Source organism: Aquarana catesbeiana, linkage group LG10 (genome assembly GCF_042186555.1).
Source record: "Aquarana catesbeiana isolate 2022-GZ linkage group LG10, ASM4218655v1, whole genome shotgun sequence".
NCBI lineage: Eukaryota > Metazoa > Chordata > Amphibia > Anura > Ranidae > Aquarana > Aquarana catesbeiana.
In genome coordinates, this window is record NC_133333.1 from 243,300,790 (window position 1) to 243,327,968 (window position 27,179).

Genomic DNA, 27,179 nt, shown 5'->3' on the forward strand with positions numbered 1-27,179 from the left:
AGAAAAAAAGGTGATAGGGGAGGGGGAGCTCCAGCTGATTGACAGCCTCAGCTCTATTCCTGTGTGAAGGGGGGTGGGGGGTTGTGTCCCTTCCCTCCAATCAGCTCTCAGAGCTATCCTCACTGAGCTGTGCAGAGTCCAACTTGAGCTCTCCACCCCCTTTTTCCTGAATTCTCAGACAAGCTGACAAGCTTATAAATTCCGCACTTTGAACAGGTGTGGAGAAGAGAAGACTGCAGATAAACAGGTACAACTTGTGAAGGAGGATATTTCATCTGTGTATAACCTGAGTATAGTCCCTTCACTGAGTATATGGAAGGGTTTGCAACCACTTTAAGTACTTTTTTTTTTTTTTTTTTTTTTTTAATCATTTACTTTTTTTAGATTTTGACATGGTTTACAAAGAAACAAACCGTTTTTCCCCCTTACCTGAAAAAGAATCTCAAGGACTTTTTAAAGTTTTGTAAAAAGTGATGACAACCCTAACAGGTTGTTATTGCTATCGGTGTCTAATAGGGGACACTAAGACTGGGTCCTCCACTGCTCATAGAACTTCATTTCTTTTCCTGCAGAGATCGTACAGCAAAGAGCTATTTGAAGAGGTTATTTCTAAGATGAGGAAAGCTGGAATCAAATCCACCATTGCCATAGAGAAATTCAAGCTGCTTGCTGAGAAGGTGGAGGAGATTGTAGCGCGAAACGCTCGAGCTGAGATCGATTATAGTGATGCACCGGATGAGTTTAGAGGTATGGAAAAGCATTCTGCCCTCAACCTTTATTTAGTCGATGGTTTTTTTTGGGTTCTATCCCCAGAGTATGAATTTGTAATGATAAAAAATCCCCACTGTAGCATAGTGTGAGATCAAGTAATTAGAAGTAGGATATCGGGCCCACAGGAACCAAAGTGTGCGCTTTCAGGGTGCAGCATCAAAGTGCTGCGTGCCAAAGACACTGACGCTGCAGTACTGAAATAGAAGGTGGGCAGAAGACGCAGACCACCACAGAGGTATCAGAGGTATCAATATCAATCAAATATCCGTACATCTTCTATTACAGGGGAGTGCCGACCTTGCTTCTTTACAGATCTTACAGTGTGACTTTAATACTACCGTACGTTGCTGGACCCGGGAACTGAGAGACCAGCCAGCACGTCTGCCAGGTGGTCGGATAGCTGAACAAAGCCGGGATGGGCTTTGATTGGCTCTCTGCTATGGTAATCCAGAAGCGTTGACCTGACATCACTTCCAGGTTAACCCACATGTCAACGGTGCCATTTATAAAAAAAAAAATATATATATATCAAAAGCATCCAAATACACCAATGTGCTTTGAATGCTTTTAAGGGCAGAGGAGGGATTTTGGGGTCTTATAGAGCCCAGATCTCTCCCTGTCACATGCCTATTGCTGTCACAAGGATGTTTACATTCCTTTTGACAGCAATCAGTGATACAAAATGTAAAGCAACAGTGTAAAAATTAAACTAATTACAAAAAAAAAAAATTGTTTATGTATTGTGTTTTTTTTAAAACAAAAATTCTCAAAAAGTTGCGTTTGAAAAACCGCTGCGCAAATACCTTGTGACCTAAAAAATTGTAAAACCCACCAATTAATTTTCTAGGGCCTCTGCTTTAAAACAATATATAATGTTTGGGGGTTCTAAGTAATTTTCCATCAAAAAATACTGATTGTTACATGTAAACAAACAGTGCCAGAAAAGTCCTGGTCTGAAAGTGGTTAATCGAAACCTACAGTAAGTAAGAACAGGGCTGCCCTTGTTGACCTCTTATTGAAATGTTATGTTATGGTGATCCAGTTGCATCAGTACTTTGAATTACTGACTCTTAACAAGTATGCAGTTTAGGGCTCTCTAATTTATAACACACCATTTTCTTTTCTTTTTTAGTTATAACGTGCCTTAGTATTGATTCTGTTCCTCTTTCAGATCCACTGATGGATACGTTAATGTTGGAGCCGGTGAGACTGCCATCTGGAACCATCATGGACAGGTCAATTATTTTGCGACACCTCCTAAATTCGTCCACGGACCCCTTCAACAGACAGACCCTAACCGAGAATATGCTTGAACCAGGTACAGCTCACGTCAACCCCTGCAGTATGGCACAGCATCTATATGAACATCGTGGCAGTTGTTAATGTTACCATTAAAGTGTTACTAAACCCAGTAATATGAAAATAGTTAATCTGCCTCTCCCCCCCCCCCCCCCCCCCCCAGCTCACAGCCTATAAATCTTCTTTTTACATTAAAATACTGCCACTATATACCTTTTTGGCTGATCTGTATACCACAGTCACGTGATAAACTGCAGGGTCTGCCCAAGAGCTGGGGGCGCAGGTAGGAGGAGATTTCCACTATAGCCTGTGTCCTCATACTGTTATGGGAGGCGGATCATCCATCATTCAAGATGTGACACCTGTCGTCCCCCCCCCCCCCCTGTTCTTTTTTACTGGGCATGGAGGAGGAGGGAGGGACTGGGCTGTCATTTTAGAATCTGTATACACACACCCACATGTGTGATGTCATACCATGTGACCTGACTAGCTCAGCTCAAGACAGGAAATGTTCTCACCAACAATAGAGACCAAACTGAGCATGTGCAGCAGTACTGGCCTTGCTAAGAGACCCTGCAGGAGGGGGAGGATCTGTGCATACAGGACACAAGCTCTTTTAGAACAATGCAGAGGATTAACCCCTTAAGTTCCACAGTGAGTATAAAAAGCATGCTATTCTGCATATACAGACTGCTTTTACTCTTGTGGGTTTAGTAACACTTTAACTTTATTAAAGCGGAGCGGAAGGCATTTAAAAGAAGACTTGGAGCAGGCAGGCTAGTATTATTGCAGAAGAGACATGCAATGTCTCTTCTGCAATTACATTCACCTATCTACCTGTTTGCAGTCTTCTGGCCCCCAGGCAGAAGGGCAGAGGCCATTCTTTAACCACTTCCTGTCCTTTCGGTGGTTGCACTGGGTTGATGCCTTTTTTTTTTTTTTTTCTTTTTAGAGCCAGCGGTCTGCTCTCTTGTAATGGCAAACTGAGTGGATTCATTGCTATTACAAGCTGCGGGAGGGGTCGGCTCTCTCGGGTTCTCCCGTCCCACCAGTAGACCCAAGCAGCCAGACAGCCAAGCAAAGCCAGGATTGACTTTGATCGCCTGTTCGTAACAGTAAACCGGAAGCGATGACATGACATCAATTCCGGTTTACTCAGAAACACCATTGGCGCCAGTTTTTAAAAATTTAAAGCATTAAAAAAAAACAAATCTTGGTTTTTTGAATGCTCAATAGAACACTTCTGTGATTAATTTGAGGGTAGACTGAGCCAGGCCTTCTCGTCCAACATCAGTACCTGACCTCACAAACATTCTCATAGACACGCACCTAAACCTTGTGGACGGCCTTCCCAGAAGAGTTGAAGCTGTTATAGCTGCAAAGGGCAGGCCAACTCAATATTGAACCCTATGGACTAAGACTGGGATGCCATTAAAGTTCATGTGCGTGTAAAGCTAGGTGTCCCAATACTTTTGGTAAAATAGTGTACGTTGTAAACGTGTGACAAGAATATACGACCGAGAACTGCAAGACAGTGGTAGTCCTATTGAAATCGGCAATAAAGAATGAAAGCCTGCAGCCAGTTCAACAGGGAAAGGAGTGGGCATCCCAAGGATAGCTAGGTGAAAACAGTGAAAACGGACTCCATAGTAATAATGTATTTTTAGTAAAAAATATATCCTATGCACTCCTAAAACTAATAAGCATTGGGGGCAAAGAAGCCAAATACACACACACATGGGACAAGAGTCCCTTCACACCTCCACCTCCTGGCCACAGGCAGGGGGAATGAAGACCACATTGGGAGGAGAAGACGAGTCTGTGTGGAAATAGGAACCCGGAAGTATGTTGGTGTCTTGTCAGCAGGCTCCTCCCCTTCAGGTAATGTCAGTCATTGGTGGCTGCGGACGAGCTCACTGGTTTCCTGTTTCTATGCCGTCTGTGTCCTATCAAAGTGAACCTGTGCTACTAGCAGCCTTTTCTGTATTCCTCCTCTGAAAATGCGTTTTTTGTTCTGCTTTGTTTTTTTAGTGCCAGAACTGAAGGAGCGGATCCATGCGTGGATGCGGGAGAAGCATAACACTGACCAGTGACACGATCGCTTATCATCAAGAGGTTTGCATTGCTGGAGGAAGTCCGCAGGCGACAGAACCTTGTACATATATTTAAATAATATTGCAAGCATTGACGTGCTCACCTGATGGATAGTAAAAAAAAAAAAAAGAAAGGAAAAAAAACATTTAAAAACATGGGGATTATATTTTCTTAAGGGCCAGCGTTACTGGATGGAAAGTGGAGACTGCCTTTGCATTAAAACGTGATGGTTGACTGAGGAAATCAAGGATCTTCGACAAACCAATTGCAGTGTACTGACTACCGGAGGGTCTTTTTTTATGTTTTTGTTTTTTGTTTTTTTTACTTCTGCTGCTACTATTTTTTTTTTTTTTTCCTTTTCCCTCCCTTCTCCCCACCTGGATACCAGTGTTGACAATAAAGGATGTAGAGAATAATTGAAACACATTGAATCAAGGATCCTGCCACTGTTGAGTTAACTATGTGGTAAGATTCAGGGACTGAGGAGTAAAATGCGATTTGTCAGACACAAATTTTTGTATTCAGCTTACAAATCTACGATTACTATGTTATATATTTGTGTTATATATATAACATATGTATATAATATATATGTAATGTACATTACATATAATTTACTCTAAAGGGCAAGTCAACGCAATGTGGTTTTCCTTAAATTTGTTCCTGAATGGCGTTCTCTGTAATTTGTATATATCCTGAGCTGCACGAGAGCACAGGTCCGCAAAAAGCTGAAAGGGAAATAATTGGCCGCAGAAGAGGGTGGGGTTTGGATCTCAGGGCGGGCGAAGGGATCTCCCCGAACTCAAGAGATTTAAGAAGTCGGTGCGAGTCCACGTGATTTCAATGATAGAACCAAGTAATATTTTAGCAAGAAACTTGCATTTTTTTCTTCCGACATTCACAGGTCGTGATAATGCTTTTTTTTTTTTTTTTTTTTTTTTTTATTATTATAAAGCTTTGTAAGATCTGCCGTGGGAGCCATTTTATAATGGAAGAGATGTTCAGATATAGTGTGTGACCCGACGGACAGGTTGCACCCTCCTCAGCCCTTGCTTTACACCTCATCCCATACCAGGAAGAGGAGATTTCCTGTATGCACCCATGTTTAGCCTTACCAAAGTGACTGGTGCCAGGGAGTCTGGCCAGGGCAAGCTGTCCTCAGACTTTTTTTTTCTTTTTTTTTTCGTCTCTGCTTTATTTTTTTAATGAAACCCCTTTTGTATTACTGCCCTCCACAGCATACTTGAATTCCTGGACTAACTTTATGTGGAATGGCAGGAAAATTTTAACCTGAAGCCCGTTAAAGGTACAAAAAGTGCCCTCCTCCTTTATTTTCAGTTTTCCGTCAGATTTCTCCTCCCTAATAGGCTCTGGACTCTGGAAATAAAATAAGTGGTGACAACATTGCAGAGTTTGTGTGGAGTGTTCTTATTACAGTCTTGTAGTAATAAATAATAATACATTTTTTTTATAGTGCACTTTTCATCAAAAGATCTCAAAGTGCTACATGTTAAAAGCAAAAAAAAAGAAAAAATGTGGCTGGAAGATGCACTTAGCGATGGTAGTGAATGTCGATGAATGTTCGTGTACCTATGACAGCATCAGATGTTAAACTGGCTTTGGACTTTTTTTCTTAAATGTAGACTTTCATTGAATCCAACCAAAAAGCCGTACAAAACAGAGTGGTGACAACATCAATTAATCAACCCCCCCACATTCTGTTCCCAGTAGTGATTAAAGTCCATAAGACGGGGCCACAATCAACAATAGACTAGCCATAAACCATACCACAAATCATTTATGTGTAAGATCACAAAATACTACAGCCAACCTAGGTGGGCTTTTTTTCCATCTGCATGGGAGGACTTATATATTGTACTGCTGTTCAGGATAACAGAGGAGAAGTGAATAATATACAGGTCACTAGAGAGAAAGGATGGAGCTGAGATATTCAGGAGAGAAGAGGGTGAAAGGGTTAAAAACGATCCCATAACCACCTTGGGATCACTAATCTGGAACTAAAGAATGATGGATTCTTTCCCCTTTCTCTGTTGTAAGAGGAAGGGAAGAGCTTTCTAGGGCAATTGCTACACTTTTTTAACTTTGTGATCGCAGCAATCACATGTTACAGATTCGCTCAGATTGGCTCTGTACACCCTTGGCTCAGGTTCACAGCCATTAATGGGTACACTGGCTGTCCGAGGGTTATTTCTGCAGTGCTGTTTATGAATGGCACTGCAAAAAAAAAATCATCCACCAATTTGCAGTAAAACAAATTGTATGGCTCTACATCAATGGTTAAAGCAAACGCACTATACTGGCCTTTTGAACTAGTAGCATTCTGAGCTTATCAAGTTGAGCTCTGCCCTTTCTCTTTACCTCCCTAATGGCCATTGAGACTGCCCATCATATGTAGAGGCACAGCATAAGGACAAGGAGGTGATTTGGTGAGGGTTAGGTAGGGTTTCAAGTGCATCATATGAGCTACTTGGAATATATATAAGGGCGCCTCAAGTATCGGAGCTCAGAAATTAAATTAAAGCGCCTGCCTCAAAGTCAACTGAGTAAATGGGAAGCTGATCTGGGCCTTTCTCTCATGGAGGAACAGACACCACAAGTCCACAATCAGGTTTCAGGAAATTGGATACAAACTGCTGACCAATACGGTGAACTGCTGAACAAAATTTTCCTGACTGTATCGCTGTCGTGTTGGAGATGTTGAGTGTGGAACGCTCTATCACATCTTGTGGCAGTGTCCACTTATATGCCCTTTTAGGAGAAAGTTCAGAAGATGGTACAATATTTGAGTTTTATGGATTTTTGGCTGGACAACCACCCAAGGCATTTTTGTTGTCTAAAGGCCACTATAAGAAGTTGCTTTTAGTGCACCTGATAAACGCAGCTAGGGTTTGTGTAGTTAAAAAGTAGAAGTGTAATGAGCCCCCCTCGCTAGGTCAATGGTTTGCTGTAATGGAGGCGACTCAACTGATGGAGGAACTTACTGTGACCTTGGAGTGAAAGGAGCAACAGCAGCAGAAGATTTGGTTTTACTGGACCGCATTTTCTTGTTCCCAAGACTACTGTACCTACCTTGCTACTGATGGCTACATTTGGACTGGCTTTAGGGCGCCTAGGACCTGGGCTGGGGGAAATTCACTTGTGTATTCTTTGGTAGTTGATGGTACATTTTCCTTTGTGTCTCCCCTGCACCAAATCCCCCTCCCACACACACCATATTTTTTTTTTTCTTCTCCTCCTCCCCCTCTTTTCCTTTCCGATATTTCTTTCTTCCTTCTTCTGTGGTTCTTGTAGCTGGTTTTTGGTTTGCTTATCTTAAGAGGAAAAAAAAACCCACACCTCCATCCTCCTACTGTGACCTGTACATTAACCCCTTTACCACCTCCTCCAACTTTTTTGTTTTGTTTTTTATATATATCTTAATCACCAGGGGGGTATCAAGAGCCAGGCAGCCTTGATGAAGCAATCCTGATCAACTCATGGAATGAAAAATACTGTCCAGTGATCTCTGCTGTCACATCCTAGGACAGGATAATTGGAAGGTGGATTTCCACCTGGATCAAGGGGAATGTGCCCTTCACCCCGACTTCTTCAGTCTGCTATGTCAAAGATGGGGAACTCTAAATATGGATAACCTGACTTCCAGATTTAACAAGGGATTATTTGTTGAGGCTAGATCCAGGGACCCTCTATCGTTGGCATCAGTTGCTCTGATAATTCCCTGGACTCAGTTCAGGCTAATTTATGCTCTTCTGCTTCACAAAATAGAGCAAGAGAAGTAACCAGTGATCCCCATTGCACCAAACTGGCCATGAACAACCTGATACATGGACTTCTAGGAGACAACCCCTGGCCTTTTCTAGACAGACCAGACCTGCAACCTCAGACCCCCTGTTCTTTAAGGCTGGGTTCACACTTATGCAAATTGAATGCAGGTTTCCCTGCATCCAATTCGCATGTCAGGAGATTGTGACCGGCTCTCACCGCTCCAGAGTGGCTCCGGTGCGAATTTCACAGGAGTCCTGTGCGTCTTCTGGTCCGTTTCAGGTCCGAATTCAGCCAAGAATTCTGTCTGTAACCGGACCTGAAACGGTGAACAGGGACGCACTGGACCCCCTGCTGTGAGCAGCTCCGTGCTGCAGTGTGAACCCAGCCTAATGCTTCTCAGTCGTTGGCTTTAACAGTATGGCTGTTGAAGCCTAGGTCTTGAGTGGCGAAGATGTCTTTTATACCGTTGTTGCCAAAAGCGAGGAAAGCCACCTCCAGAAAGATCTAATATCATACCTAGAAATGCTTCTTGGCTTGGCACTTCAGCCCAAGAGTTTACTCTGTGCCTTGCATTTTAGCCTTCCTACAGTCAGGAGTTACCAGAACTTGGCCTTAAAGTGGTATTAAACACAAAACCAAAAATGTAATCTATTGCAGCTTACCAATCCTTAGATGTGGTGGCTGAATTTTGAGACATTTTTCTTCCTCTGTTTTTACTTGGTGGTCTGGCCAGTATTGCTCCTCCTGTATTGGAGCGCCCTCATTAAAACAAGGGGTACCTTTTGGACAGCAGCATTATCAGTCTGGGGAAGAGGAGTGTTAAATGTACTAACACATTGATGCAAAAAACTTCAGCTAATACATTATAAGCAGTTACAGTAAACAGTTTTTTTTTTTTTTTCTTCGAATAAAGGTTTTACATAAATACAAAATGACCATTGTAAGCATCCATGCTAGTGTTAAATGGTTTGTGTCATCTCTGTAACTGATACGTTCTGCTTGAGAGCTTGTTCTTTTGAAAAACAAACTTACTGGCTGGAGCACCAGATGAAAACAGAAGAGTGCCTAAAAAAGGAAATGAATACAACCATCACATATAAGAAATGGTAATCTACAATATAAAAAATGTTTGCTTTTGGGTTTAATACCATGTTAAGCACTCTTACGGAATAGGTTTTGGCCGTGTCCATACTATTCCAAAAACCTCTTGTTTAATTTTTCCTGCTAAAAACCCTTTTATTCAAGGCGTTTATCATATCAGGCCTCCATTTTAAACCCAGCAGGGACCTTTCCTGCAAGGTAACCTTTTTGGTGGCTATCATGTCTATCAGTGTCAGGAACCATGACCCAGACAGACAGAAAATGCAGTTTAAAATCACACCTTTAATGTAATAGTAAAAAACAGTACAGATCAGGAACGTAGTCAAAAACAGAATCCAGGGTTAGGAAGCCAAAACAGTTAATCAGACGAGCCATAATCGGGAAGCCAGGAATCGGCATTGTCAGAAGCCAAAGATCAGGATTAGGAACCAGAAGAAACGTTAGCCAGGCAACAGTCACAATAGGAGCACAGCAGAGACACGCAGGATATGTTGACCAAGGCGAAGGCACAAAAGGAAATGAACAAGGCAGTTTAAATAGCCAGAAAGGGCTGCCTGTAAGCTGGACTGATGAGGAAGGTAATGGTGACCAGGTGAGTCACTGTGAAAACAATGAGTGGCTGGTAATTAACCGATAGCTGCAGCAGCCTTAAGCACTGAGAAGAAAGCTGCTAGAAGCCCAGTCCTGACCATCGGATGTGTCTTTTGAGTAAGCAGCTGTCTCTCTTGTAAGGAGCCATTCCTCATTTGTCACAAGGACAAAATTGCCTTACACCCAAGATGCTTGTTTTTTTTTTTTTCCTAAGGTGGTGTCAGCCTTCCACCTCGACGCAGACCCCATTCTTCCTTCTTTGTGCCCCGCTCCTAAGCGCCCAAAGGAGTTTGTTCTACACAGTCTGCATGTGGTCTGACCCGTTGGTGTACCTAAAAGCTACAGCTTCTATCCAGAAGATAGGCCTCCCTGTGTGTCCTTCCATCAGGACCATGCAAGGGCCATCCTGCTTCATTATCCACCATTGCTTGGTCATTAAGGCAACATAGCCCAAGAGCTTATACCGAAAATAATTAAGCACCTCCTGCACGAATATGTGCTCATTCCACCAGGTCGGTTGCAGTCTGCTTGGCATTGTGATACCAATCCTCCGTTGGGCAGCTTTGGAAGTCCACCACCTGGTCTGTTGACCCTTGTTATCGATGGACCTGTTGGCACATTTCCACTTACCTTATTGTAGCCAGTCCTTTTTATTAGATGCTTGGGGACATCCCAGGGTCTATAAATATCAAGCCTGTATCCTGTCTTGTACTGTGCGATTTAGTATGATATTAAAGTCACAACGATTCAGTACCTAATATTCTATATTCTAATACACTATCTTGTCAAAAGTATTGGGACACCTGCCTTTAAACACACATGAACTTTAATGGCATCCCAGCCTTAGTCCGTAGGGTTCAACATAAAGTTGGCCCACCCTTTGCAGCTATAACAGCTTCAACTCTTCTGGGAAGGCTATCCACAAGGTTTAGGAGTGTGTCTATGGGAATGTTTGACCATTCTTTCAGAAGCGCATTTGTGAGGTCAGGCACTGATGTTGGACGAGAGAGTCTGGCTCGCAGTTTCCGCTCTTTTCATCCCAAAGGTGTTCCATCGGGTTGAGGTCAGGACTCTGTGCAGGCCAGTCAAGTTCTTCCACCCCAAACTTGCTCATCCATGTCTTTTATGGACCTTGCTCCTAAACCTTGTGGAGAGACTTCCCAGAAGAGTTGAAGCTGTTATAGCTGCAATCTGTGGACCAACTCAATATTCAACCCTACGGACTAAGACTGGGATGCCATTAAAGTCCATGTGTGTGTAAAGGCAGGCGTCTCATTACTTTTGACAATATAGTTTGTTTGAAAACAATACTCCTACTTCTCTTTGTTTTATAAAAAAAAATAAAAGCTTCTAAATACTTTTTTCTTCGGTGTGCTGTGGAGAGATCACGTGATCTTTCCCAGCTTAATCCTGTCCGCAGGGAAAGATCAGTATGAGGAGTAGCTAGATGAGTCTTACAGGGAAGTCTGAACTAGCTTTCCCTGTCTGCACTTGCCTGAAAGCCAAAAACAGCACATGTGCCGTATAGGTGGCAACAATCGATCCAAGGGAGCTGAAGCTGCAGTGGAGACAGACAAGAGGCAAGCAACTGTGCAAGGAGAGGATCAACCAGGTTTTTATTATTCTTTATCAAATGAATGTACTAGTGATAAAGGGAGTATGTATGTAATGTTATTTTTAGACGTTTAAGAAAGGGTTTAGGTTTAATGGGACTTTAAGATGAAAGGGAATTTTGACTTGCCTGTAAATTCAATATCTTTTGAGTGCAGTACAGAACACCCTCCCTTTTTTTGCTTTGTTATCGTTGCATGGCTTGCTGACAAAAAAGTGAGGACTCGCAGGATGAGGTAAGGATATAGGGGGATGCCCAGGGAGTGTCATCAGAAACTTTGCCAGTGTCCCATCACCTGCAGGTACCAGCTTATAACCCAGGATCTATGAATTTTAAGCCTGTGTCCTGTACTGTACTCCAAGATATGGAAGTACAGGTAAGCCAAAATTCCTCTTCTCTTTTTCTCTTTTCAATTTTCTCTTTTGTTCATTGACAGACACAGTGCTCCATTATTCAGAACTGTAGGGTTATATTTTCCCCCTACAGGAGTAGGACACTAGGCAGAAAAAAGACTTGGCTACGCCTATGGGCAGTCCTAGGTGATATACACCCCCATCTCTGCTATAGGCCTTCAGCTGTAAGGAGTAAGGACCTAGTTCCCTGTTGGGATCTCTGGTCCTGGCAATTTTTTGTTTTTAAACTACTTTTTATTTTCTCTTTAATTTTTTCCTGTGAGATCTACAATCAACTGCCAGGATGGGCGGCGGGCTGGACACTAAGATCCAGTGGTCTCCCCAGTCTGGCCAGCAAGTGCGTGCAGACCGGAGCTACGTCTCGCGAGGTCGCATACGATCGGGTCTCAGCCTGTGTTGCAGCATTCCTCATGGCTTACAGCCCCCCCACTTTGGTGGCGAGGAGGATCTGTCTGGGAGCGTTACCCGTGCCCTTCGCTGGAGCGCAAAGTAAGGGGCCCCCTCCTCTCCTTCCCTGGAGTGGTGTGCGGGTACTCCCTGGGGTGGTCGGTTCCTCTGGGGTTCTCCTCCACACCCCCCCCCCTTCCCCATGTGAGGACTAGGCCCTAGGCCTCTGGCCTAGGTGCTTCGGACACTGTCCACTCCCCCCCTCCAGGGTTGTCACTATGGGGGGGGAGGTACAACTTGGCACCTGCTGGATGGTTGGGCGGGTGTCCAGGCATCCACGGATCCATGCCACCTGCGGCAGCCCTCCACTTATTTTGGCCACGGCTTTTTAGCCTACCAACCAGGCGTGTGTCTGGGTTTTTTATTTTTTACTAAACAAATGAAAAAAAAACAAACTTTTTGAAAAAAAAAAAAAACATTATTTTTTTATAGTTAGAAAACTTTGCAAACAGGTAATTTTTCTCCACTGATGTGTGCTGATGAGGTGGCACTAATAGGGAGCACTGATGGACACTGCTGGGACTGCACAGTGCAGATGTCCCTTTAACACAAGCCGATTTATCAGCTCTCTTCTCCCCTCCTCACGCTGTCAGCATAAGGAAAGCCGATAACCTGCTTGTGTTTACATCGTGATCAGCTGTCATTGAACACAGCTGATCACGTGGTAAAGAGCCGTGGTAAAAGCGCAAAGGACTCGGTGATCACAGAACGCGCCTCACGATCACGGGAGGGTGTCACGGGAGGGTGTCCACGGACGCCCTCCCAGCAAAGTAAGCCCGCGCTGCAGCCGTCTTTCGGCTATAGCGTGGGCAGGAAGGGGTTAAAGCAGAAATAAACCCTCCTATCCTTTTCAGCCAAGGAAGCTGTCATCTTGGCCTCTGTTTGATCTACAACTACTATGGAGCTGCACATGTGATCAGGTATGACAGTTTGGTTGAAAGCACAAGTGTGACGGTTAGCATTCCCAGCCTTCCTGGAGTGTTACAGTTTTTAGGAATCCGTTAAATTGAAGGGTTTAGTTCCACTTTAAAATGATACTAAAATCTCAGGTTTTTTTTTTTCCTTTTAAAAATAACAAACCATGTTCTACTTGCCTGATTTGTGGGGTTGGTTTTGCACAGAGCAGCCCCGATCCTCCTCTTCTCAGGTCCCTCACTGGTGCTCCTCCCTCCTGCCAAGCGCTCCCCACAGCAAACAGCTTGCTATGGGGGCACCCAAGCTGAGCCGTTGCGCTGTATGTCCATTCAAACAAGGAGGCGCGGTTTGGCCCTGCTTCCTCTCTCTTCTCATTGGCTCACTGACTTTGACAGTAGCTGGAGCCAATCGCGCCACGCTGCTCTCTCAGCCAATGAGGAGGACAGCCGAGACTCCTGCAACATTGCTGGATCGAGATGGGGCTCAGGTAAGTATGAGGGGTGCTGCTAAACACAGAAGGGTTTTTTTTTTTTTTAATCTTCATGCAAAGAATGCATGAAAATAAAGTGGTTGTAAAATCGGAAGCTTTTTAACTGCTCGTCTTTGGGCGGACTGGCAGTCTCTCACAACTAGCAGATGCTGGGACCTGTATTGTAATGTAGAGGGTTTTTTCTGATAATAGGTATCTGTCTCAATAACCCTAAAACTGTTGATTACCCAGGATATCGCCAGCCCCACAATCATCACCTTTTGCAGCAAATTTTTTTTTTTTGTCCTTTTGTATTTGTGACTATTTTGATTTATGAATGCCCCTCATGCTTGCTGTGTTGTTTGATTTCATCCACCCTAGTAGATCTGTGCTAAACCCTAACTGGATGACTTTTAGTTTGATAATGTACAATTGCTATGATTTTTTTTTTTCATAAAATACTGTTTTCGCCTTTTTTCTTTTAATCCTTTTATGGTAGCCCAGTGCTGCCGATCTTTTGTGGCCTCTTTTGTCCTCTTTCTGTCTACATGCATGATAGTTGCACATCTTTGCTCTGGACTGGCTTACTGATAGTGACATTGATGGATCATAACTATGCAATGAGGCTCCGTTCACATCAAGGCGGAGGGGGGGACAATCATGGTAAAATCGCACAAATAGAATCGCGGGACGTCTGTTGCCCAAAAGAAGCTCATGTACTTTTCGGGCGACAGGTGTCTCGCGATTCCGTTTGCGTGTTTTTACCAATCATGACGTGTTTGGGGTGCCATTGAAATCGACTGGCAACGCATGGGCGTGCCACTATTGTGAATCATGGTGATTCCGCCCGTGGAGATGTGAACGAAGCCTGAATGTTGCCACAACCGCTTGTAGTCTACACCAGGGATGCCTGTAACGGGGTGACCACATCGGAACATAGTTGGGAGGCAGGAGTAGAGCGTTGTCACCTCATAATGGGAAGGATCACCAGGTATTATCCTACAGCCTAGCATTTTTTAATGTAACAAAAAATTACCTTACCCCGTGTATAAAAAAAAAAAGCAGCTCAGCCTGCAGTATTTGCTGTCTTTTGGAACTGTCCCGTAAGGTGACCTTGGTCTTCTGAATTGTTGCGCAGCGCCACTAAATTGTGAAGACTAGGGATATACTATGATTACTGGGCCTCATCAGCATGGTGTCTCATTTATGGCTTTCTGCATTAATGTGTTGGTTTACATGTACTTAAATTTTTTTATGTATTTATATTTTGTATAGGATTAACATGAATTAGGAGATTAACGTACCTTGCCAGAACATCTTGTGGAGCACATTAATTAAAGTGTTACTAAACCCAGGACCCTGCAGTCACTATATCTGGTCTCCCACAGTACACAGAACATGGAAATGCCATTATTTTAGTAAATATAAACTGCAAAATACCCTTTCTCATCAGCAGTATATAGCAGTCTTGTGACTTCTATCTGTGTCTGGTTAAAGCTTGTAGGAGGAGTTTTCATACTGCACTGATTGTCCTATGAGGCTGCAGGGCTCCTGACCCTCTGTCTGGACACTGCTGATTGTCCCTGTGCTGATCACATGCACACTCCCAAGAAAAAAAAAATCTCTAGCAATACACACCAAACTGAGCATGTGCAGCCTGTCCCCTGGCCTCTGTTCTATCAGGAGATGGATTGGGGACTGTGGAAGAAGAGACGGATTAGAGAAGACAGGATCAAACAGCCTTTTTACACAATGCAGAGGATTAACCCTTTAGAAGTGAGTATAACAAGCATGCTTTACTGCATATACACACTGATTTTACTGCTGTGGGTTTAGTAACACTTTAAAGAGCAAATATGTGAATATACATTATCGTGCGTCAACAACATCATCATCGACAATTAGCACTGCATAATAAAAGCTCAAGTGGTCTGTCTTTTTTTGCAGTGGCTACTTTATGTAACCTATCACCTAAAGCAGCGGTTGCCAACCAGTGGTCCATGACAAAACTTTGGTGGAACCCAGGGGTTCTGCCACAAATCAACATTGTGGTGGATGTGTACCACCCAATGTTTTCAGTGGTGTTCACGTGACCCACCGGAGATCTACTCTTTTCCTCTCCTCCTGGCTGACCTCAGCGGCCCCTCTCTCTGCAGTGCTCGGAGCGGGGAAGAAGAGCTCCAGCTGGATCACGTGAGCGTCCAGTGGCGCTATAAATAAGGTATTTTCCACAATTAAGTTACAAAAGGAGACACACTGCATATTATATAATCTTTTTACAAAACGGATTACATAATTTTCCAATGACTTTAACCAAGGTTTATTTTTGGGATTACAGAATGTCATATTGCCGACTCCTGAGCTAGCAGGGGGAGCGAAGACAGGAGACACAGGAACTTTATAAAAACGTTTTATTATTTTATTCCAGGTTTTTTAGAACATAGAGAGGGGTAAATGACACAGCAGAAGCACTGTGCCTGTCTGTCATGCTTTAAAGGGGCAAGATAATTATTTTATTTTTTTCTTTTAGGGGTTGCAACCGCTTTAAGATTGTCGTGATGACATGACTGTGTTTGAATAGATGTATATTATTGAACCTAAATGTAGATTATTATATCTAAATAATTTATGTACCTAATGTACATAAATAAGACCTCCCCTGAAAATCAGCCCTTAGTTTGTTTTTTTTTTTTTTGTAGCCAAAATTTATATAAGACCCAGTCTTATTTTTCGGGGAAACACGGTATGGTCAAAAATGCAGTGTTCTTGGTAGTTCCAGCAAAAACAATGTTCTCTTTCTTTTGTAAACTACTGATCCCATCAACTAATGTATTATAAAAGTAAACAAAAGCAGGCTTATTTGAAGTCCAGCCGTGACAACCATGGCTCCCTCCATATGCAGAAAGTAGTACAACCATCCTTGGACAGGAAGGAATTACCAGGTAAAAAAAAAAAAAAAAAGAAAAGAGAAGAAATGCTTAACCACTGAACCTTAAACCCTACATTCACTATATCTGGTCTTCCACAGTACACAGAACTGAGACCACCATCCAGCATTGTGCAGAATTACAGGCCGCCTCTGACCATCCATAGTGGATATTCTGCATCTGTGAGTTTGTTCAAATCTTAATATAAATTAATAACTTGATATTCTATTTTTTTTTACTCCAGGAGTATGAATTGAGTTTGGAATGCTTAAAGGGGTTGTAAAGGTAAATTTTTTTTTTCTTAAAAATAACAAACATGTTATACTTACCTTCACTGTGCAGCTCGTTCTGCACAGAGTGGCCCCGAACTTGGTCTTCTGGGGTCCCTCGGCGGCTGTTTCAGCTCCTCCCCGCAAGCATTAACCACCTTAATGCGAGCTCCCTCGCATGGTGGTTAGTGCTTGCGGGCGCGCTCCCGTGATGCAGCCGGCGGCTATAGCCGCTCACTGTATCACTCGGCCCCGCCCCCCAGCGCGCCGCGTCATTGGATGTGATTGACAGCAGCGCCTACCTCCAGGAGGTAGGTGTATGTGTGTCCAAGTCAACAATCAAGAGAAGACTTCACCAGAGTGAATACAGAGGGTTCACCACAAGATGTAAACCATTGGTGAGCCTCAAAAACAGGTAGACCAGATTAAAGTTTGCCAAATAACATCTAATAAAGCCTTCACAGTTCTGGAACAACATCCTATGGACAGATGAGACCAAGATCAACTTGTACCAGAGTGATGGGAAGAGAAGAGTATGGAGAAGGAAAGGAACTGCTCATGATCCAAAGCATACCACCTCATTAGTGAAGCATGGTGGTGGTAGTGTCATGGCGTGGGCATGTATGGCTGCCAATGGAACTGGTTCTCTTGTATTTATTGATGATGTGACTGCTGACAAAAGCAATATTATCTGCTCATATTCAGCAAAATGCCTCAGAACTCATTGGATGGCGCTTCACAGTGCAGATGGACAATGACCCGAAGCATACTGCGAAAGCAACCAAAGAGTTTTTTAAGAGAAAGAAGTGGAATGTTATGCAATGGCCAAGTCAATCACCTGACCTGAATCCGATTGAGCATGCATTTCACTTGCTGAAGACAAAACTGAAGGGAAAATGCCCCAAGAACAAGCAGGAACTGAAGACAGTTGCAGTAGAGGCCTGGCAGAGCATCACCAGGGATGAAACCCAGCGTCTGGTGATGTCTATGCATTCCAGACTTCAGGCTGTAATTGACTGCAAAGGATTTGCAACCACGTATTAAAAAGTGAAAGTTTGGATGATTGTTAATCTGTCCCATTACTTTTGGTCCCTTTAAAAAGTGGGAGGCACATATACAAACTGTTGTAATTCCTACACCGTTCACCTGATTTGGATGTAAATACCCTCAAATTAAAGCTGAAAGTCTGCAGTTAAAGCACACCTTGTTTGTTTCATTTCAAATCCATTGTGGTGGTGTATAGAGCCAAAAAGATTAGAATTGTGTTGATGTCCCAATATTTATGGACCTGACTGTATATTCATCTCCGTGGAACTACAAGTTTTACCAGCAGTCTGTAGAAAGAACTCACTCAGCAATACTGTAATCTCTATTGGAATGGGCAGGTGCCCTCTCACCAATGGCTGTGAGGCTCCATCCGGAATCCCCCTCCTGGTGTCTCTGTCCAGTGAAGATGGCACCGCCATGCTGTGTTGCAACTCCCGATGGACTGAAGTGCAAGTGGCTTCCGGTTCCCCTGAAGCGCAGGCCGGTCCGCTTGCTAGAATAGCAGGGCTGTCCTCCAAGATCCCTCCGCTGTATAGGCCGCAGTCTCTCACTCCTAGTCACACACAGACTTCCTGCTGGGCGGTGTTGAATGGCATCCAAAGAGGCTGAAAGCAGGCCGCGCCTGTCCGTTCATCACTCCTCCCAGCAGGCAGTTCTGCGCGCTTTGCATTGTCTGTCCTGTAGTCCAGGGCTGATCCAGCTAACAGAGTCACTTCCTCCTCCAGACTACATCTCCCACCATACTTTGTTGCATTCATTCTCAAAGAGTAAGGAAAAAAAATCCTGAGTTGAGCAGACACTACAGGGAGCCAAACTAATTTGCAAACAACAACGAACTGTTCAACTATAATAACTATAGTGGCAAACCCCTGGCTACACTTTGATGGCCAAAAAGTTCAATTTTAGTCTCATGAGACCAGAGCACCTTCCTCCATACATTTTGGGAGTCTGCCACATGCCTTTTCGCAAACTCAAAACGTACCATTTTGTTTTTTGCTGAAAGTGTAATGGCTTTCTTCTGGCCACTCTGCCCTAAAGCCCAACTCTATGGAGCGTACATCTTATTGTTGTCCTATGTACAGATACTCCAGTCTCTGCTGTGGAACTCTGCAGCTCCTCCAGGGTTACCTTAGGTCTCTGTGCTGCCTCTCTGATTAATACCCTCCTTGACCAGTCCGTGAGTTTTGGTGTGCGGCCGTCTCTTGGCAGGTTTGCTGTTGTGCCATGTTCTTTCCATTTGGTTATGATAGATTTGATGGTGCTCCTAGGGATCATCAAAGATTTGGATATTTTATTATAACCTAACCCTGACTTGTACTTCTCAACAACATTGTCCCTTACTTGTTTGGAGAGTTCCTTGGTCTTCATGGCAGTGTTTGGTTAGTGGTGCCTCTTGCTTAGGTGTTGCAGCCTCTGGGGCCTTTCATAAAGGTGTGTCTATGTAATGACAGATCATGTGACACTTAGATTGCACACAGGTGGACATCATTTCACTAATTATGTGACTTCTGAAGGTAATTGGTTGCACCAGAGCTTTTTATGGGCTTCATAACAAAGGGGGTGAATACATACGCACATGCCAATTATCAGTTTTTTTTATTTCTGAAAAATAGTTTTATGTATATATTTTTCTAATTTTACTTCACCAACTTAAACTATTGTAATAGAAAAAATATGTAGCTGGATAGCCGCACTCCAAATATTCACCTTTATTGAAAAAATGTTTTAAAATCAAGGCATCAAAGGTAGGTACGGACGAACTGCACAGCCGCTGACATGTTTCACACCAGACATGGTGCTTAGTCATGGCTAAGGTGCAGAATATACATACAGAGATATATACACACCTAATTAGACAAATAGATAAAGCATGTATGCCATAGATAATGATATAGAAAGCACCTGTGAGAGTCCAAAGTTTAATCATGAAGCAGGTGGAAAGAATCCTCCCCACCTGCTGAAGGTTCACATATTGAAAATGCATGTAGTAATAAAAATCATTAACTGTAACACCAGATTTGTTATATATGTGGTCACCTGTGAACAATGCTCTATACAATATGTGGGACGTACGACCCGCAGACTAAGGGATAGGCTACGTGACCATCTTTATGATATCTCTAGAAACCATTCCACCAATATAGCGAGGCGTTAGAATTTATGCCACGATAAGGATATCAGTAGCCTACTTATACAGGGGGTTGAAAAAGTTATGTTGTCTAAAAAGAGGAGGTGATAAGTTTAGGTTACTGTGCAAAAGGGAGATTTATTGGATATTCCATCTCCATACGAAGCAGCCCACCGGGCTCAACTTCGAGTGGGATATCTCACACTTCTATGACTGACCTTTACATCTTACACACTGGTTGTTGGTTTTTCTATTCTATTTCTGTTGCAAACAGAGCCAGCACCCTGTTTGATTGTGAAGACAACTGATTTTGGGAGGGGTATTTGTCCTGGAGTGGTGAACTTCTAAACTTAGACTACTGTGTTCTGATCCATCACATATACCGTATTTATCGGCGTATAACACGCGCCGGCGTATAACACACACCCCAAGTTTAGGAGAGAATTTTAAGGAAAAAAACTTTTAGGAGGGAAGTTTAAGGAAAAGAAACTTACATTAAAATGCCCATCAATGCAGCCTTATCAGTGTCCATCTGCAGCCTTGTTAGTGTCATTGCAGCCTTTTCAGTGTCAGTGCAGCCTTGTCAGTGCAGCTTTGCCCCAGTGCAGCCTTGCCTCAGTGCAGCCTTGTCCCAGTGCAGCCTTGTCCCAGTGCAGCCTTGTCCCAGTGCAGCCTTGCCTCAGTGCAGCCTTGTCCCCAGTGCAGCCTTGTCCCCAGTGCAGCCTTGTCCCCAGTGCAGCCTTGTCCCCAGTGTCCATGCCTGCCACCGCCGCCGCTGACATACACATGCATGTAGTTTTAAATATGGCGCAGCGGAGTTCGGAGGGAACGAACGCCGACGAGATACACATAATCTAGTGTATTCGGCTCTTTCCGGCGCCGCTCACAGTCCCGCCCAGTCCTGCCCTATGATGGACATAACACAGGTCCAATGGCGGGACTGTGAGCGGCGCCGGAAAGAGCCGAATACACTCGACTATGTGTATCTCGGCTCTGTGATTTTGGCGGCGCTCGTTCAGCTCCGCCGAGTCCCTCCGAACTCTGTGGCGCCATATTTAAAACTACTCGCTATGTGAATGTTGGCGGCGATTGCCGCCGACAGCTCACAATTAGCGGGGATCGGTGTATAACACGCACCCACGACTTTCCCCTGATTTTAAGGGGAAAAAAGTGCGTGTTATACGCCAATAAATACGGTAATTTAGGTTAAAAAAAACATTGAACTAAAGGCTGTAATGTAACAAAATAGGTAAAAGGGGGGGGGGGGGGTGAATACTTTTGCAAGGCACTGTATATCAAGCGCTCATATCTCAAAGTTAATCCCATATTGGCTAACCACATCTCTAAAGTTGGAGAGGTTTGAGAGATCCAGTGTTGCAAGATCAGCTTTTGGGCTTGGAACAGTGCTCTGGACCAGTGTTTCTCAACTCCAGTCCTCAAGGCCCCCCAACAGGTCATGTTTTCAGGCTCTTTATTATTTTCCACAGGTGAGTTGATTAGTTTCATAGCCTCAGTAATTACCACAGCCGTTTCATCTGAGGGAAATCCTGAAAACATGACCTGTTGGGGTGCCTTGAGGACTGGAGTTGAGAGACACTGCTCTGGACACCGCCTCTCTGACATATTTGTCCATTTATAACCTCATCCAGTAAACCCAATAAGCACAGTTTAGGGTCAAGAGAGACGGTTACTTGAAAAGCATTGTTGATGGTGTTTACTATGCCAGTCCGAAACTGGTGCAACTTTGGGCACCACCAAAGGAGATGTATCGGTACCAATTTTTTTTTTTTTTTTTGTAGCTTTTTTCCTGCCAGGAGAAAAGGCATTCGGAGGAGTCAAACAGATGCCCTGTGTGCATGAGGCCTTAAAGAGGAAGTAAACGCTGCTTTTTTTTTTCCTGACTACAAAGTAAAGGCATAATGTGCTAGTATGCATCGCATACTAGCACATGATGTAAAACTTACCTGCAAACGAAGCCCTCATTGTCACCGCTAAAAGCCGCATCTATCTTCGCCCGTCTTCCTTTCCGGGTCCGCGGCTGGAAGCCACCGGTCCCGGCACAGGTGGCCGTTCCTTCAGAGCGCATGCATATACAGTAAATCTCTCCTAAATGGCGCACGTTTTAGGAGATCTTTACAGTAACTATAGATAAGCCTTGTTATAGGCTTACCTATAGGTACAAACAATCCATGGAAGTTTACTTCCTCTTTAAGGCCTGCAAGCTGAGATATATTCTGCGGCAGGTTGCCTCCCCTGCGCGAAACCACGTAACTGTACGTCGGCTCGCGGGGTCCGGATAGCAGCTGCATAGCGGGGGTGCCCATGCTCGTGGCTGATGGTCGCGATGACCGCCTTCCACGAGCGATCGTGACCAGGAGACACAGAACAGGGACGAGTGTGTGTAAACACACACTTCCCTGTTCTGTTCTGACAGGAGTGACAGATCGTGTGTTCCTATTGACTAGGAACCACGATCTGCCACTTCCTGTATTTAGTCCCCTCCCCCTTCAATTAGAATCGCGTAGCAGGGAACACAGTTAACCCCTTCACTGCAGGTGACATTTTTACAGTAATCAATGCATTTTTAATCGCACTGATCGCTGTATTAATGCCAATGGTTCCAAAAATGTGTCAAAATTGTCCGATGTGTCCGCCATAAAGTCGCAGTCATGATTAAAAGCCACGATAAAAATCACAGATCGCCGCCATTACTAGTAAAAAAAAAAATAATAAAAATGCTATAAATCTATCCCCTATTTTGTAGACGCTATAACTTTTGCGCAAACCAACCAATATACGCTTATTGCGATTTATTTATTTTTTTTTTTTTTTACCAAAAATATGTAGAAGAATGTATATCGGCCTAAACTAGGAAAAAATTAGCTTTTTTTTTAAAAAAATGGGGATATTTATTATAGCAAAAAGTACAAAATATGTGTAAGTGTTTTTTTCAAAATTATCGTTCTTTTTTTTGTTTATAGCTTAAAAAATAAAAAACGCAGAGGTGATCAAATACCACCAAAAGAAAGCTCTATTTGTGGTAAAAAAAAGGACGTCAATTTTGTTTGGGAACAACGTTGCGCGACCGCGCAATTGTCAGTTAAAGCGACGCAGTGCCAAATCGCAAAAAACGCTCTGGTCAGGAAGCGGTTAAGACATGTTTTAGGCTCGTAAGCATTCTGCTACATTTTTACCTGTGGGTGATTTTGGATGACAGTTGCTCTGCCAGACCTAGAGATGTAAAATTTCCGGAAATTTTGAAGCTCGGAAAAAAACCCGTTTTTTTTTCCCCGTTTTTTTTTTTGGGGGGGGGGGAGGAAATTTTCGAAAAAATTAAAAAAAAAAAAAAAAAAAGCTACATTAGGACTTTTTTGTCTTTTTAAGATTGAAAGTCATTCTGTTACTTTAGGAACATAAAATATGAATAATGGACAATTTGACTTGGCATAAAATTATCACAACTAGCATAATAAAAATATAGTGTACACAAACAATTATCACAAACAGAATTTACTTTTTTGAACTGCTTACTAGTTTATGTGGAACAGCCAAAAAGCCTCCACAAAACAATTTTCAAAACCAAAAGTAACAATTTTTCATATTTCCTCTCCACAGTATTAAATAAAAATTAAAAACCCCATTCTCATAAAAAGAATTGAAGATGGGGGAAGTGTTAAGAAGAGAGCGGCACTAAGTTTCAATGGACATTTAATCAGAATAATTTTCTGAGCTGAAATCGTCAGTATCCGTCTCTCTGCTTCTGTAGCTACTCTTTTTTGTCCGTCATCACAATTAGGAACTTCTAAAAACGGAAGGTTTGACCGGACCGGTTCTTGTTACAATAGCAGCACAGCACCTCCTAAAGGAAGAAATGCATACTGTTCTTGCATTGGAGGGTTCAGTTTGTTACCTAGGACTTGCTTGTCCTCACTCAGTGCACAGAAATTAGAATAATCTGATATCATACATTTTTTTTTTTTTTTTTTGTTTTAGAAATTATATGGAAAATATTTTGGATTTGGAACACCCTGTCTTTAAAATATTTTATTCATCATGTTAAAATAAAATATTTCACAATTTTTTTTTTCTTTTTTCAATTTTTCCAAATTTGGAAAAAAAGCCTTCAGGAAAAAAACGTGAAAAAAACTTTTTTTTCCCCAAATTTTTCAGTTTTTTTTTTCCGGGCCTTCACATCTCTAGCCAGACCTAGATGCTCCCTCTAGTGGTTAGCAATATATATCACGATCATAGGAAAAATGAAATGTCAATGAAAATATGCACTGCTTGTGAATTCACCTATTGTGAATATATCTTCCCTCTTTGTTTTTAGGAAGGATGATTTAGTGTGTTTTCCTTTTTTCTTTTTCTTTTCTTTTTTTTTATATCCTGTGATTAGCTTAGCCTGGACCATATTCAGACAAGGAAACAAATAGATAAGGCAAAATCTCAGACGGGCTTATTTTATTACAAGCCGGTACAAATACAAATAGAAAATCCCATCTCTAAGAAGCAATTAAACGGTCCCTGTACACCAGGGGGAAGTGTAATCCCTGTTTAGCGGCTTGTAGCTGCAATAATAGATTACCGTGTCGCATGCAAATCTGTTGGCGTTTCCTCTCTAGAATTTCAGCCCTGTCTGTGCGTTTCATCACTTTGTGACAGTGAAAGGAGGGGGATTCTAGAACAATATAATGAGCTGACTAATAACGTCGTGCTGTCCAAAGGAACTATAAAATGCAGCAAAAAATGTTTCATCATGTCAACATTTTGGCAGATGTTTATTCTGCTTTGGGGTCCACGGTGAAATCCACGTTGGTTAGAAACTGGAGATGCATCAGTTTTAAAGCTGAACTCTAGTCAAGTATAAAAGACACAGTTTAATTGGCCCCTGTATTAATTATTACATAATTCAATTTATTTTTTAAGCAAGCAATGTATCTGTATTAGACTTGGTTTTGTCAGCCCCTTGCAATCCCCATTACAGCAGAGCTAAGGGTGGTAGAAGGAGGAGCCGTACATGGAAGGAAGAGAGGAAAGATCCCTAGTGCTGAACATCCACAGAGTCCTATGGTGGCATGATAGAGATAACCTCAGCCCGGGCTCCCACCAGGCCACGCCTCCAACGCGTTTCATTCCGCCCCCTCGGAGCTTAGTCATGGGGACCCATGACGCCAAAACAGCCCTGACCCTTCAAGACATGGAGGCCACTAGACCTCTGAAGGCACGCTGTGGTATCTGCCACAAAGCTGTCAGTAGCAGATCCTTAAAGTTCTGTCATTTACGAGGTGTTGCCTCCATGGACCAGACTTGTTTTTTCAGCACATCCTACAGATGTAGATGTTTAACTGAAGTGAGATCTGAAGAATTTGGAGGCACCTCAAAGACACCTTCTTTCATTGCTCCATGGTCCCGTTCTGATACTTGGACACGGGTCAGCGTGGGCACCCTGACTGGTCTGTGGCTATGCAGCCCCATACACAACAAACTGTGATGCACTGTGTTCTGACACCTTTCTATCAGAGCCGGCATTAAAGAATACGTTTACCTTTGTTAACCGCTTGCTGACTGCCGTATATGTACTGCAGGGCGGTGGCTCCTACAGGCGAAATCACGTACATGTACTTTTTTTTCCACTTCCGGGTTTGCGGCGCACCGCTGGCAACCAGCTCCCACAGTGATTGGGCACAGCGGGTACCGATCAGCGGGTCCGGCGCTGATTGTTTCCGACAGAGGCAGAACGGCGGTCTGCCTATGTAAACAAGGCAGATCCCCGTTCTGTGACAAGGGAAGACAGAGATCCTGTGTTTCTGCTAAGTGGATCACGGATCTCTGTCTTCCCACAGTACAAGCACCTCCCCCACACAGTAAGCACACCCTAGAGACACATTTAACCCTTTGATCGTCCCTGATGTTAACTCCTTCCCTGCCAGTGTCATTAGTACAGTAACAGTGCATATTTTTTTAGCACCGATCACTGTGTTGGTGTCACTGGTCGCCAAAAAGTGTCAAAGGACAAGTAAAGGCGCAAAACCAGCTGATTGGTGTATGGTAAGTGGTCAGAATATGGAGTATATGATATAGGGAAAGAGTTAAGAAAACATTAGTGGAGGTGGAGAATTCAGTACAGGGCATAAGGAGGAAGAATAGAAGAGTCCTGCAAGAGGTGGACAACGGTTCAAGATATATGGATAGTGCAAAAAAATATGAGTTGCAGGTCACATGGAGGGAATATAGAATATCTGATACAGGACATATTAATGGAGTATAAAATATCAGGTAGAGGACATGAATGTTGTATAGAATGTCAGGTACAGGATATATGAAAGGAGCATAGAACATCAGGTACAGGACATAGGGATGAGTATAGAATATCTGTTACAGGTCAAAGGGATGAATTACGGAATGCTGGATACATAACATATGGATGCAGTATAGAATATTGGATGAGGGACATATGGAAGGAGTATAGAGTATCAATTATTCAGGACATATGGATGAATTATTTAATATTGGGTACAGATGGAGTATAGACTGTTGGGTACAGAACATATAAATGTAGTATAGGATATCTGATACAGTGCATATGCAACGAGTATATGATATTGGATATAGGACATATGGATTAAGTATAGAATGTCTGGATGGGACAGATGAAAAGCAATGCGTTTTGGGCTTAGGATATATAAATGGAGTATAGCATATCTGCTACAGTACATATGGATCGAATATAGGATATCTGGTACAGGATACAGTGCCTTGAAAAAGTATTCATAGCCCTTAAATATTATCACATTTTTTCATGTTACAAACAAAAACGTAAATGTATTCTATTGGGATTTTTTGTGATAGATAGACCAACAGAAAGTGGCACATAATTTTGAAGTGGAATGAAAATGATGAATGTTTTTCACATTTTTTTTACAAATAAATATGTGAAAAGTGTGGGGTACATTTGTATAGCGCCCCCCTGAGTCAATACTTTGTAGAACCGCCTTTTACTGCAATTACAGCTGCAAGTCTTTTTGGGGATGTCTCTACCAGCTTTGCACATCTAGAGAGGGACATTTTTCCCATTCTTCTTTGAAAAATAGCTCAAGCTCTGTCAGATTGGATGGAGAGTAGGGGTGCAACGGATCAAAAAAACTTACAGTTCGGATCGTTCCTCGGATCAGGAGTCACGGTTCGAATAATTTTCGGATCAACAAAAAAAAAAAATCTCCCCCACTGTAATATCCACAATCTCCCTATTGGCAGGTTGTGGCAGAGTATTGGCAGGTATATTGGCAAGGGATATTGGCAGAGTATTGGCA

General features: G+C 43.0%; 1 protein-coding gene across 1 annotated transcript in view; it reads left to right on the plus strand.

Moving 5' to 3' along the window:
• UBE4B (ubiquitination factor E4B) overlaps nucleotides 1-4,307 on the plus strand; it is a 117,812-nt gene extending 113,505 nt beyond the window's left edge. The window contains exons 27-29 of the mRNA XM_073603541.1: nucleotides 573-747; nucleotides 1,943-2,089; nucleotides 4,102-4,307. Coding sequence (XP_073459642.1) covers nucleotides 573-747; nucleotides 1,943-2,089; nucleotides 4,102-4,163 — 384 coding nt within the window. The 3' untranslated portion in view covers nucleotides 4,164-4,307. The remainder of the gene's footprint in view (nucleotides 1-572; nucleotides 748-1,942; nucleotides 2,090-4,101) is intronic.
• Nucleotides 4,308-27,179: the final 22,872 nt, after the last annotated feature.